Source organism: Cardiocondyla obscurior, linkage group LG11, assembly GCF_019399895.1.
Source record: "Cardiocondyla obscurior isolate alpha-2009 linkage group LG11, Cobs3.1, whole genome shotgun sequence".
Lineage (NCBI taxonomy): Eukaryota > Metazoa > Arthropoda > Insecta > Hymenoptera > Formicidae > Cardiocondyla > Cardiocondyla obscurior.
The window spans coordinates 94,974-108,926 of NC_091874.1; the positions used below are offsets into that span (position 1 = coordinate 94,974).

General features: G+C 38.1%; 1 protein-coding gene and 1 long non-coding RNA gene across 2 annotated transcripts in view; one reads left to right on the forward strand and one right to left on the reverse strand.

Annotated features, from left to right (window-relative positions):
- LOC139106769 (uncharacterized) overlaps nucleotides 1-13,953 on the forward strand; it is a 149,094-nt gene that overhangs the window by 19,469 nt on the left and 115,672 nt on the right. Inside the window, exons 4-5 of the long non-coding RNA XR_011546414.1 lie at nucleotides 7,045-7,137; nucleotides 7,265-7,297. This is a non-coding gene — a long non-coding RNA (uncharacterized lncRNA). The remainder of the gene's footprint in view (nucleotides 1-7,044; nucleotides 7,138-7,264; nucleotides 7,298-13,953) is intronic.
- The window catches only part of LOC139106767 (limbic system-associated membrane protein), an 80,586-nt gene that overhangs the window by 16,760 nt on the left and 49,873 nt on the right, over nucleotides 1-13,953 (reverse strand). Inside the window, exon 3 of the mRNA XM_070663730.1 lies at nucleotides 10,241-10,377. Coding sequence (XP_070519831.1) covers nucleotides 10,241-10,377 — 137 coding nt within the window. The remainder of the gene's footprint in view (nucleotides 1-10,240; nucleotides 10,378-13,953) is intronic.

Genomic DNA, 13,953 nt, shown 5'->3' on the forward strand with positions numbered 1-13,953 from the left:
GCGTAAGACTCGTACGAAACTCGCAACGTTATTCGATTATAAAAAGTTTTTAATAGAACGCCATACATATCAAAATGATGGATCGTGTATCTGTTAACGGGCGCGCATTTTTGACCTATCATGCTATCAATTAGGGCAATCTTCGTTCATCCTTTTAAGCAGCTTTTTTTCCGAGCAGCATAGAGCTCGTTCGAAGGAATCTAGACGAGGCTCGCTTTGATAAGGCTCATTAAATGGGGGTACGTAAAAAGTACTTTGAGTGGCATGAATCAAATGAAATTATCCGCGAACACGACTCTACTATGCGGTAATACCACTTTTTATGAATCGTTATATAATTATGAGTTCTTTGCTCACTTTGCCCCGCTAATTTTTTTTATGCACATTTGACTTTAATTGGAACATTTTAAATGAATAAAAGATCGGAGGGAAATTAAAGAGAGACTCTCCGCAGGCGGTATTGTGCGGAAATCGTCTGTGTTAGAAAAAATGTATTGTCGCTTCGCGATAGACACTTTCAAAGATATCGTACTCACAAGGGAAAGGCACTGATTTTATAATTATCCGCGTAATATCAGAAAAAGAATAAAACGAAATCTGTCTAGTATCGGTCGTCTGTCACTGTTCAGCGCGGACCGTGTATATAAATAGATATCTGAACGTTTTTCGCCGCGTACTTTGTTTACTGTTGTTGAGCTGATGATACGCAACGTTCGCTCGACTGCCGAATTCGCCGGGCAAACCGGTTCTTGCCGCCCGCCGCCCGCGCGTCCTCCACCTTGCGAACTTGGAACGCGAGGACCTGCAGGTCGTTGATCTTTACGCGACGTTCGACTGCCGAATCCGTCGGGCAAACCGGTTTCTCGCCGCCCGCCACCCGCGCGTCCTTCGCCTTGCGAATTTCGAGCGCAAGGTGCCGGCCAGATGTAAACACACGCGCGTACTCACACTACCGCGGGCGGCAAGAACCAGATTGCCCGAAGAATTCGGCAGTCGAGCGAGCGTTGCGTACGGTCAGTACAGAACAGTATAAACAAGTACGCGGAGAAAAAAACATTTAAATATCCGACTTTTTTGGCTCGTATTTATTTTTTATGAATTATAATTCATGCAGAAATAAATTTTAAATAGCGAATATGATTGATTAATATAACGATTGTAAGCAAAAGAAATAAGATAGACGAAAGATTCAATTTTAATTAAATTATTCTTCGTGGCAATCACGGGATTACTCGAAGAGAGCTTCGACTGAAACAATCGCAAACGGATCAATCGCGATTAATAAAGTCAGAATGTAATTCTGCCATATCTGCGATCTATGTGTGTGGTACCGCAGCGAGCGGCGCGGGGATATTAACTCGTGATAAAGTCCATAATCCTTGTTTGCAAATTTACGAACGGCGAATTGACAGGCGTGTAAAGCGTGACTCGTAGACGAAGCGCTCGCGGAAACAAAAGGGATCCCTCCGGCTCTGTCAAGTTAGGTCAATCAGTAATACATATCGCCGTGTACATCTTGATGTAATCTGTTTACGGCTAAGTAACGTAGAAAAGACATTAGGAAAAAGACTGAGCTCGCGTCCAAATTTGCTTTTTTTTTTTTTTTTATATATATATATTTTTTATATATATATTTTTTATATATATAAGCGAGCACCGGAAATAAATTTGATATTTTTAATAATTTATTAAAGACGGTGATTTTTCAACAAACACATTTTTTAAGCACATTTTCTGGACAAGTACCTATTAAAAACATGTTTCTTTTTCTTCATAAGACAAAGGGTGGATAAATTGATTAGCGATAGGATATCTTCGGTGGTTTCGTCCTTTCTGAATAGCGCGCGAGATCCTTCTCCGCATGCTCGAGCTTGCATGCATGGCCATTGCATTCTGCTTATGCATTCCGAACATGATTCTCGATAGACGTTCTACATAGACATGCGATCGTCCTTTGAAGGGTTAATGCAAGGTTGATTATTACGGTTAATGAAATAACGTTAGAATATTGTTGTCGTATTGTATAATAACGTGATAGCACGATAATTCCTTTGATGTGTTTGATTATTCCAACATGCCTGCGTAATACATTTACTTTCTCAAGTTAATTTCAAATAGTATCGATTATTTACTTAAAGTACCAGTGAATTACGGTAATGCAGCAGCTCCGGAAACGCATCAAGGGAATAAAAAAGAAAAAAGTAGCTTTGAATGCTATATAGCTCCTGGCATTTTAATCGTGTTACCGCATCTTCAATGAAGCCTAGAGAAAATTATACGCAGCGGCGAAAGTTAATCGTTCGTCCCGAGGCGCGGAAAGCAGCGGAGAGGGAGGATGAGTTTCGCACTTAATTGCCGAATCTAAACTAACGGGAAATCTTTGGAGCAGTCGTGCATGCGGTATCCGGCGCGCGTACGGGCTTCCAATTAAAAGTTGCTTGTTTTCTCTTTTGGCCGCGGCTCTTCTGCCAAGTTTTTGACACGGCCAACCCTCTCTAGGCCGTTCCACCGCGCAATTACCTCCGCTCGGCGAAAATTGGGTCGAGCAAACGTTTAATTTCTCACCCCATTCCGACGTGGCTAACTGTCATCCGACGCGCAATACAAAGACTGTTGTGGTCGGAAAGTTGTCGTATTCGCGATACGTGAAAGATTGCGAGCTGGTCGCGTCGGGAAATCCAGTGATTTAAACCTAACGCAATTTACTTTAGTTTGTATTATTACTGAGAGAAATAGATTAAAATATACAATAGTTAAACCTCTTTGTAATCATTTCGATTTGCGATGCAACTTTCTTATAATATTACAAGCTCGACATGTTCAGTGAAATATATTGAATAGTAAAATATACAAAGTGAATTTGAATCATTCCTTTGTATAATGTATCTCAACTTTAATGCATTTGTATTACGTTAGCAAGAGTTTACGCGAAACTCTGACATTATTCGCCAGAGACTGATAATGATAATTGCTGTTATTATTGAATTAACGCTCAGAGAATTTAATTTTAAACACCCATCGCGAATTCGAGTTTTGCATACTACTCACCCGGCGAAACGCTCATTTGCTCGAATATAAAGACAATCTTGGCTAGTCGGTACTGAAGTCGGTAGCGAGCTAGGATAACTGGAGGACAGCGAAGCACATTGGAGGACGTGGGGGGAGTTCTTCCGGTCACTTCAACTTTTGATAACGGCATGCAATTGTCCAGGGCGCTATTCCTTCCCCGCTAACCTATCATTTCTCCGTTTATCATCTCTCTCTCTCTCTCGTTCTATCTTTCTATCTTTATCTCCGTCCCACGCTTTGACTTCGCGGCGATGTAATTAACTGCTGTCAGTGGCACGTGTGCTCTAAACGAGGTTGCCGAGCGGGATGAGACGGTCTGAGGAGGCGAAGCAGGAGGGAGATCGTCGGTGGCGAACAAGTGAGGTGGCGAGGATAACGGATAAACGGAGAGGATGAAAATTTCGACTCCTATCTTCTTCTCACGCCATTGCCATTTTGCTTCTCTTTCCTTCCTTCCTTCCTTCCTCCCTCCTTCCCCCGTCGTAGCTTCCTCTCACCCCCGTTGTGATCACATTCTCGCTTAGGCAGCCAGCCCAACGTCGGACTCACGCCCTTATCTATCCACTTACCCCACTTTCCCATCCCGGGCGTGAAATTGATCTTCGCTCTTTGTTCACGTGCTCGTCCGATGAGCGAAACTTTCCGAAACTTTCGAAAGCCGAAAAAGCAGAAGTGCGAGATTAGGTATGGCGAAATTACAGACACCGAGATAATATCGATTGTGGGCGTACACTGTACGTTTAACTTTTTTTTCCGAATAAAAAAATTCTATAACGAAACCGAGTAAAGAAAATTGAAAATATTTTTTAATCAACCAATTTGAACATTTGGAAAATTATTGGTTATACCAATTGCTCATCATGGATTTTCTAAAATAGAAAAGTTTATTAGAGCTTAAACTGATGAAATATTCGATGCGCAAGGATTTTATAAAGAAGCAAGTAATACGGTATATCAGATTTTTATCCTACCCGACATCTGTCTGTCTTCTTTAGAATATTTTAACGCCGAGGTGATCAAGCTTTCGCATAATATAGTATTTCACACTTTAAATAAAACAAATGTCGATTTTAGTACAAAAGTATTAGTCTAATGAAGATGGATATTTTCGCGAGGATTTCATCGGAAGTTCCAAATTGACATGTCGACAAATTGGCAAGAACGCTTAACTCAATTTGTCCGGTCTGTTCCGGATATGGCGTTTGCATTAGAAAGCAGCCCTAGATTCCGTTTGCACGTGCTAATAGTCGATGATGGGACCGAAGCTTAAACTGTAATTATATCAGTGACTGTCGCCAAACGTAAAGCTGCTTCCATGTCTCCTCATGCAATTTATTTGCCGTTTCCGTGCGTAATTTCATCATTTCTGGGTTAGTGGTTTGACGAATGATGTAACATTGATATGCGACTGATGTCCACGCAATTTAAATGATGTTTATTAATGCAATATGTCGAAATTAAGTGCAGCATGCTTCAATCTTTCAGTGATTAATTTTTCTTAAATTCTTTCTTTCTTTTTATTTAACTTCAAATTATTCTTTTACTTTTTAAACTTTTATAAATTTATTAAAAAATATCTAAGGGCTTAGAAAAAAAAATATATTTGTTATATTTAATATAGAATTTAATCAAGATATTGGAATTTAGAATAATATAATTTTTTTTATTTTTTTCTTATTATATAATCCGTATTTTTATATTAAAAAAATTTTAATATCAAATATCTTGTTATTTAAAATAAAATAAAATAAAATTTTATTCGAATTCAAATAGTGAAAGATACTCTTTTTAGCTACATTTGATTCTAAATATTATATTTGCTAAACGAGATTTTATTAATATTGCGACATTACAAAAAGAATTTATTTCTAAACTGATGTCAAACGCTATATGGGCGCAATAAAAAATTTTATAATGAAGCTTGTTTCACGTGTCATAGTAAAAAGTAAAAAAATATATTTTATCAAATATAGAAAATTATAAATAAGATAATTTTATTAATTATAACATAATAAAATATTTATATCGTATTAAAATTATATGATATACATTACGCGTTTCGTATAACGTGTAATGTAGGGTGTGGACATAATTCGTCGACCACTGAGTGAGCGTGAGACTTGTCACAACAGCGTACAGGAACGGGTACTCAATTGGACGTATCCTGTGCCTGAATGGTAATGGTCAACGACAGGTCAAAGGCAACCCGCGATACCCTCTGGTTTAAAGGACAAAGGAAACGCAATTCTCTCATGCAATTTCCTCGCTGGCGCCGAATGAAGTGCCGGAATTTGGCACTTCAAAGACCGCAGGAGTGGCATTGTCATTCTAGTGGTATCTACTTTTCATTCCCTTCTTGTTAGCTTTTTGTCGTGCCTTATCGATCGCTCAGTTATACCTGACTCTAGCAGGGCATGGCAATCGAAATTAGCAACAGTATATCTTTTTATACATGAACAGCATGGCAATGCGATCTGCGATAGATAACTCTTCTTGAAATATTTTCCATAAATTTCGTTTGATATAAAATTTGTGTACGATTATTTCTTAAGTCTTTATTAATTAGTTTTGCTGCACTGGGCTATTGATATCTCTATCGATTAATACGTAACGTTAAATATATTTATTGATGATGGAAATTAGTAGAACATTTAAAACAAAATGAAATATATTTTCTGCACTGTCGTCTTTTTGTCTGTATATTACAGTAACACGTATGTAAATGAATAATAGAAGTATCATTGTGCGAGCTTATTGGGAGATCCATGTGCAATCGGTTCAATCAAATCGTCCGATATACATATAATCGGGCTTTATTTCTTGACAATTTAACACAGTTTAATCGAGAGTGATTACTTGCTTATGCGCGATCGCCGGCGAATTTCGATGCGTTGATCTCATTATTTTGTTGCGACGAGCGTATGATATCGAGCCCTTTCAGGCAAAATTGATAACCGCAGTAATTTATCTTTGTCCGACGGATCGGTAGGGGTGTTACAGATTGCACGCATGCTCTCTTCAATCATTTGCTTCTCGTCTCGTATAACCGATCAGCCCGATTTTTAACTCCCGAACAAATTCCGATCCTGTTTAAAACTAGTAATTAAAAAAAAAAGGGACGAAAGTAAGTTGTCAAGGTTTTGAAATTTGATATCGGTTTAATTTATAATTAATTTTTAGTCTATATAATTTTTTATAACGCGTTGAAGTGTGTAGAAGTGAGAGAGAAAGAGGTAGGTGAGACGAACAGATAGCCGGAGCGGCGAGGGGCAAGGGGGGTAAGCGGCGTACGTGCTGCGTGCGAGCTCCATTCCCCCACTACCCCCACCCACGCTCTGTCCTTGTTCAGCGGCCGAGTGATACGTACGTACGCAGCACGTGCTCCGTACGTATTAAAGTTCTACGCACAATCGACTGGCCAGAGGCACCTAATCAGGCGTTAATTATCTTCTCACATTAACTGTGCGTACCGGCGACTACACCTTTTCGATATCAAGTGAGTTAAAACCACGTGCATGCGTATATTAAACTCGTGTCTCTTTGCCGTGAACGAAGCGTCGACACGACGCAACGAGTACCTACATTCGGGCTCGAGGGATGAGGGATTTAATCGACGAGTCCGCGATAGATTCGGGAGACACTCATTCGTGATGTAGGATCGCGAGGCTGAAAAATCTTTTTGTTAAAGTATTTTTATGGCTGCGTAGTGGTGACCGAGAGTAGAGGTCGGTCACGGGCGCGGCGTACACATCTCGCGCTACGTATGTATGTATGTATGTAGGTATCCGTGCGTAGTCAACTGTACATTATCATACAATATTAGATAATGCGATTTAATCTTTGCGACGAATAACGTGTACGTGTCGGGTATCTGTGAAGTGAATACTTCACATAGAATAGTTGTAATTACTTGTAACGCAGCACGTATAATTTTTATCATTTTTGCTAATCTAATAAAACTGTTTTTTGTTTCAGATAAAAATTCAGACCATCCCCGTTGGAGTGTCCACTACTGAGAGGAGGAGGAGGCCTCGGATAGGCATCGGGCACCGGCGGAGCAACCCACTGGTAAGGATAAATTATTTTTTGTCGTTGCCGTTTTTAAAGCTTAAACAATCAAAGACGCGTTTAATCTTTTTTTTTAAATAATTATGGAAATCTCTATAATTTAATTTGTTATATTTATTTGTTACAGATCATCTTAACAACACTCCGCCGCTGCATATCCGTAAGTCGCACGATTTTATTTTGTAGAACTTAATAGTATATTTCGGGTGGGAAAAAAATTTTCTATTATCCGCGGCACAATCATATTAGGTTAAAATATAAAATAAATATTAAATAAAATTAAAAAATTAATACATCGCGCCGGTGACCCAAAATAATAAAGTCTTTAAAAACAATACAAGTATATTAAAAAAAAAATTCTTGACCAATTTATATATTTTGTGTTAATTTTAATTTTACCTATCAATGTAAATTGCATACATTTGTATGGAATTTACGTTGATATTATTACAGCTCAGCACTTCTTTGGATTTTTATCTGAGCGAAATAAGAATTCTGCTTAGATAAAAATCCGAAGGAGAAAAGTATCGTCACCGCCGATATTATTAATTAAACGACCGAAGCCGGTTCGTCGGTCGTTCCGAGAATTCCATATAGTATTCGGACGGTTTTTTTAAATCGCGAGTGCCGGACAGAAACGCGCGAACGTCATCGATAATTTTTGCGATTGTAACTTCACCCGGTCGCGTTCGCGAGTGACTTGTTCGCGGAAGGATGACTCGACACGTCCCATCTGGGAGGAGGAGCAGGCCCGGACCGGGCATCCTGCATCGGCGGAGCAACTCTTAGGTGAATATACATTTATTAAAATAAAATATTAAATAAAAACTTTTATTTTTTTTTATTAATTTTATAACTAATATACTGGCATGTCTACAATAATATTTTCCATTTTCTGTTACAGCCACCGGCCGAATTCAACAACTCCGCTGAAGCTCATGCAGATTGGTGAGTCGCATGACTCTTTTTTGTCTAGTTTGTTATTCGAGTATCTTAAAAAACAGCGCGCGCCTAGCGCGCACATGATTCCTTCTCGTTGCATTAAATGCTGCGTTATTTTACCGGCACAACACCGTGCGCGTAGGATTAATCGTCTGCGTCGAGAAAGCAGAGGAAATTAATTTGGATTTCCCCCTTTTTTTTTCGTCGCGACCGCGGCAGTTTGACAGCCTCTGACAAACGGCTAACCGCGTTGGATCGACATAGCTGTTGAGTTTACCCTGCAGGCAGGTCTAATTGTGATCGGCCGACAGTGGTCGCACTGACAATTACACGGCGACATTTCTGTTGGCGTACTGATGGTTATCATTAAATTCGGCCCTCACTAATTGTTCGCGCTCGCAAACGGCCCGTGAAAAGAGATCGGGATAAATTGGGTCATCTATTGATTTGCCGCGGCATTATCACAAAATTTCGTCGCATATAAAAACTTTAAATATTCCGATACGAATACATATAACGTGCACGAATACCGACGTTACTTTTTACTATTAATTTGTTACAAATACATATTGTATTTTTAATAATATGTATACTTAGTTATCGTTGTCGAGACTATTCCTGATTTTTATTCAACTTTAGAGGTATAATTTCTTAAAGTGTTTTTACACAAAGGTTCAAAGATTTCTTATAAAATAATAATCACAGTCGCTAACGTAAACACTAACCACAAGTCTAATCGTTCTTTTGTTTGCTATATTATAAGCGCAAATATTTCATTTAACCCTGCAAACCTCGCGAGTGGAATTTTCAAACAGACTCGGAAGGTGCATCGCGATTTCGCTGGCATTATGCAAGCAGATGCAATAATAATAAGCACAAGATGTTAGCGCTACATTTTTATATACTTCTTCATTTTACTTTGCTTTAAAAATTTATTAGCTTGAAGTTTGTTAGTACTACTAACGTTTCGGAAAAAATCTTAATTACTGCGTTTGAATATACTTATTATTTTTTTACGGCATTACTAAATTTTTATTTGCGAACAATTTTACGTTGACAACGTTGCGGAATTTTTTTGCTGCACTTTTAATAATCTCACCCAAGTGACGAGGTATATTGGTATCAGATATTGATCTTCGAAGGTCTCCGGTAATCTTCACGATCTGTCCTCAATGTTACGCCGTTATTGTATTTCACTGTATCGTAATCGGCCTAGTTCTCAGGTCATCGCGAGGGTTGAATAAGAGAGTATAGAGGAAGAAAGGGTAGTCTTTCCTTTACCTAGGATGCAATTTCGCGGCATTAATGTTGCAAGAGCGTCAACCGCGAGCGGTCGGTACGCCGAGAACTCCGGCTTTCCTCCCTGTAGACAAACCACCCTGTACTCGACCCATTTCCGACAAGGAACGAAATTGCACACGAAAAATTGTACTTCCCGCGAGGCACGATCGAAGCCTGCAACTTTGGCGGTATATATTTTTTAGGAAGCCTTAATGTAGTATAATTATATTTACATAAAGCATATATTTAATTCGGAAATTAAATTTCTTTTTTTTTTTTTTCGCAAAGTTTATCTCATATAATTGCATTTCAGACAGATAACTGAAAAATTATACTATAAAATTTTTATGTACATGCGTGGGAATGATGGATGGAACAATATCGTGCCAAATTATCGAAAATGGAAACAACCGTGAGATCGAAATTTTAATGTATTCCTTAATACATAAGAAATTCTTAATCCGCGGAGCGTATAATATATTTATTAAAGATATTGTGAACTTTTTAACTCGATAAAATCCATTATTAATTCGGCAGTAAATTTTTTTTTTAGATTACTATTATTGGCAAAAATTACCGAAGTCATACATAATTCATACGTCGCGCGGCTAGTTTCACGATTATTGAGCGTATTTGTTATACTTAGAAACTTGCACTTACATGAAGCATGAGATACAATATGATTGTTATATGTATAAATACTATAAATATATGTCGCCTAATTCTGTGTGCAGGCATATCATGCACACAAACTAAATTCTACCTATGTATATGCCCGTGGAGTGCATGTACATCGTGCAATGGCGTTATATGTCCCGGTATGGTGCGTGTATCCATATTAAACGTACATATTTGCGTGTCGCCGGCTATGTGTACTTACTATTCCAGGACTGTTAAATTGGCAGGGCAGCAACGCGTTTCCGCCGGTTTGCGCTAAAACACTCTTGATGAATTTCGGTTTCGCGCGAGAATCAATTAAGTCGCTTTCCTTTGTCGATCCGCCTTCAATTGCGCCGTCTGTAAAAATCCGATAAAAAGAACTGTTACGTAAATTAGATCGGGAGAAAGAGATGAGAAGAGAGAAAGAGACAAATTTCCTTTTTTCAATCAAGTAATGTTCGTTAAATCTTTGGGAGTCCCTTGATGCTCTTGTTCTACATTTATTAGCTAGAGATGGCTGTTAAATCGCTTTTAGTTTTAACGAGCTATTAGTTTTGATGGATAGTCAATTGGACATTCGTTAACAAGAGAATTCGAGATTTCGAGAATTCGTGAAAACTTACACGTTCGCAATTAGAAATAGATTTTGAAGTGGAAAGGTTGGAGATACTTCGAGTATTCTAATAATTTTAGATAGGTTGAATATTATTTAATAAAACTTTATCGTTAAAATATTTCCAATGATAAAATATATTCAATAATTAAAAATTTATGGAAGGTGTCCAAGATTTACGTTATAAAATATTGAAAAAAGTTTTCCAAAAATTCTTTTCTATATTATAATTATAAAAATATCTAATTTTATTATTCGCGATTGCTATAGTGATCATATATTTTTGTAGGTATACTTGAAAAATTAATATTTTACTCTCCATGCATCAGATTAATAATAAATTGTAATATTGCGCGTATTATACAATCAACATCTTTCTTTCGTTGAATGTCACCTCAAACTTTATAAAATTTGAAAAAATGAAAAATTATTATTGCATAAAATAAGAAAATTAATCTTATTTTCATATTTAGTAAGCATGCAAATAATGACGGCTTATTTTTAAACTCATCCATAATACTCGAAGCTTGACAAATGCTATTTATTTTCTTCGTTGAAATTATAATGTTATTTCAATGCAATGCGAAATGAAACATCCGCAAATATAATATGCACGCAAGTGCAGATATGCTTCACCAAAATTTCGTTGATGCAATATGAGTTTGTTACGAATTACGAAATTATGCGCTCTTTCGACGATACATTGTACAATAATTGCTCTTCAGCAGGAAATTACGCGCTTTTTGTACAATTTAAAGTTGCATGATACTTTTAATGAAAGCTTTCTATTAATTTCGAATCAATGGATTTTATTAAAAAAAAGAAAAAAAAAAATGTTATAAGGAGATTAAAAGTCTATTAGAATTTTACTGTTTAATTAAATGCAATTTCGTTTCAACAAATATAACGTGTGGTCTAATGGCTAAGTTTAACGCGAGAAGGTACAATTAACCGGTCAAGTGACCTGCGGTTTCCCTTTGCGAATGTTAGGTATTGCCGACAGGCATATGCGTTTACCTCTTTATTATTACAAGAAGTCATCTGTACAGTTAGCGCGCACGTGTTTGAATCAAAGCATAGAGGTTCCGGCGTTCCCTCTGGCGTTTACATCTACACTCAACACAGACCGAGGGTATTGGAGATTACGTTACCGTACACGTGTATGATTAGTTCAGATTAGAATCAACCGAATCGGTAATGGCTGTGTCGCGTATTGCGTATATTCATTCGATCGCGCGCAGTTCGATTCGCGTCCCTGTCCCGATACAAACAACGAATAAAGAGACGAGAGGAAATTACATGGACGCCGCTCGTCCAATGGCAATCTCATCGTTGTAATCCGTAATAGCGGTATTAAAATGCTGGGCGAACGGTCATTTATATGTTGGACGTGTTATCGATCGAATATTTATAATGAGCATTTATAATGGGCGCGATATCTCGTCGCATTGCAAGGGTAATATCGTCGCATTATGAACATAAAGCACGTATCAAATATCGGTTTTCGTCGTCGATATTGGAGAATGACGAGAAGGAATTCGTTGAAATATATTACTCGATTGTACTTGAATAATTCGACGTGTACTGTTTTCCTCTTAAATCGTAAAAATTTCAACGAAATTAAGTTTTCATAAAGCAAAAAATTGGATTTATGTCTCGTTAGTGAGATGACAATTAATTATCTAATAAATTCGATGATATAATTTATTATCTGAAATAAAGGAATAAAAATGTTTTTAAAGTCACGTTTGAAAGGGGAACACTGATTACTTGTTTATTTTGCTTCTCTCGGAAGATGATCCATTTTTTTTTTCCACCGTTATCTATCCCGCTCGGTCGTTCGTTCTCGTTTATTCGCGTTGACTTTAATACACGAGTGTCAAAACACAAATGGAATTGAACGAGCACGAAAATGAATTGGAGAAGAGCCCGCCATATCGCAAGTCCATTCAGGTATACCTGAAGTTTCCTCCCCGTGAATCGATTTTGCGCGCGTACACCTGCCGGCGGTCGCTGTTTCGTACTTATTTTTTCGCGATTACGCGCGATTTAGTCCCCAACGGGGACTCGGTCGATTCTTTTGCGATTTACATCGCGAATTGCTCCTCGAGAGCAATGTTTGTCGTCCACGCGCCGTCAGTCCCGCGGGTAAGGTTTGTGCTCGTGCCGCTAGCCGTTTTTGGTTAACGCAGATCTGTATGTAACGACTTGGCGCGAGCACTGAAGCACATCGTAAACCGAATTGCGTCAGTTCGAGTGGATATACGGTGTTGACGTGGGTTGTCGATGACGCGAACGGTACCGCGGGATCGAGATATCCGCGCCGAGCGTCGGCGCTAGATGGAATTTTTATGACCGAATGTGTTAAAAATATTATCGCGTCGCGGGCCAAGTAGTTTCCCTTGCGGAAAACGTCGGCGGGCCTCATTCGAAATGTATTGGACAATGCCTACGACCGTACCGGCGCGCCACTCGTAGTGATAAAGTATTCTGAAAATGTGATTTTATCGATTGTGGTCCAGTAAAGAGACAAATGGCTCGAGGAATAAAACGTCCTCCGCGATGTATTTCTCGCACGGTCGGATTTGAAAGAAGGAATGAACCGCCGCGATACCTCACAGTATTTTCCGAGTATAATTTTTGATAAAAAACTTTTATGCGTATTGCGAAAGGTAATTTTACCCTCGTCTTTCCCAGTAAAATTTTTTTACGACATTGTTAACGAATTTTATGGAGAAACCGCACGGACGGAAAGCCTTTAGCTGTCACTTAAAAAATGCAGTACCGCGACACGAGCGCACTAATATAGAGTAATTACTCTCCTGCTGGTAATTCCTGAAGTGTACCACGAATATAGAATACTTAATGCTATTGGAAATTACCGTGTTGAGCGCCGCGTGTTTAGAAAGTACGAAACGCTTTTAGACATACACGCCGCATTACATCGCCATTGCGCTTATGCATATGCAGAAACGATAATATGACAGCTCGCAAAGTATTTCGCTGTAGGTATATCCTCTTCTATGAGATTACTAGCTTTCTGGTACACGAGTGTACCGGAACTTTCCTTGTCGACCTGTCCGTGTATCTAACTTTCAACCATGTTGCAAATCGAAAGATATAGGCAAACGTTAACGTGAAACATTAACGATAATATTATAGATAACATTTTATTGCCGTAGAAACAATCAATGTAAAATTTTCATAGATTAGGAATTACTGAACCAGAGTTTACGTATAAAATTATAAGCTGGCATCAAAAACCATTGGCTAGAAAATCTCTTTTTTTATTTTTTATTTTTTAATGTTTTAATTTTTTT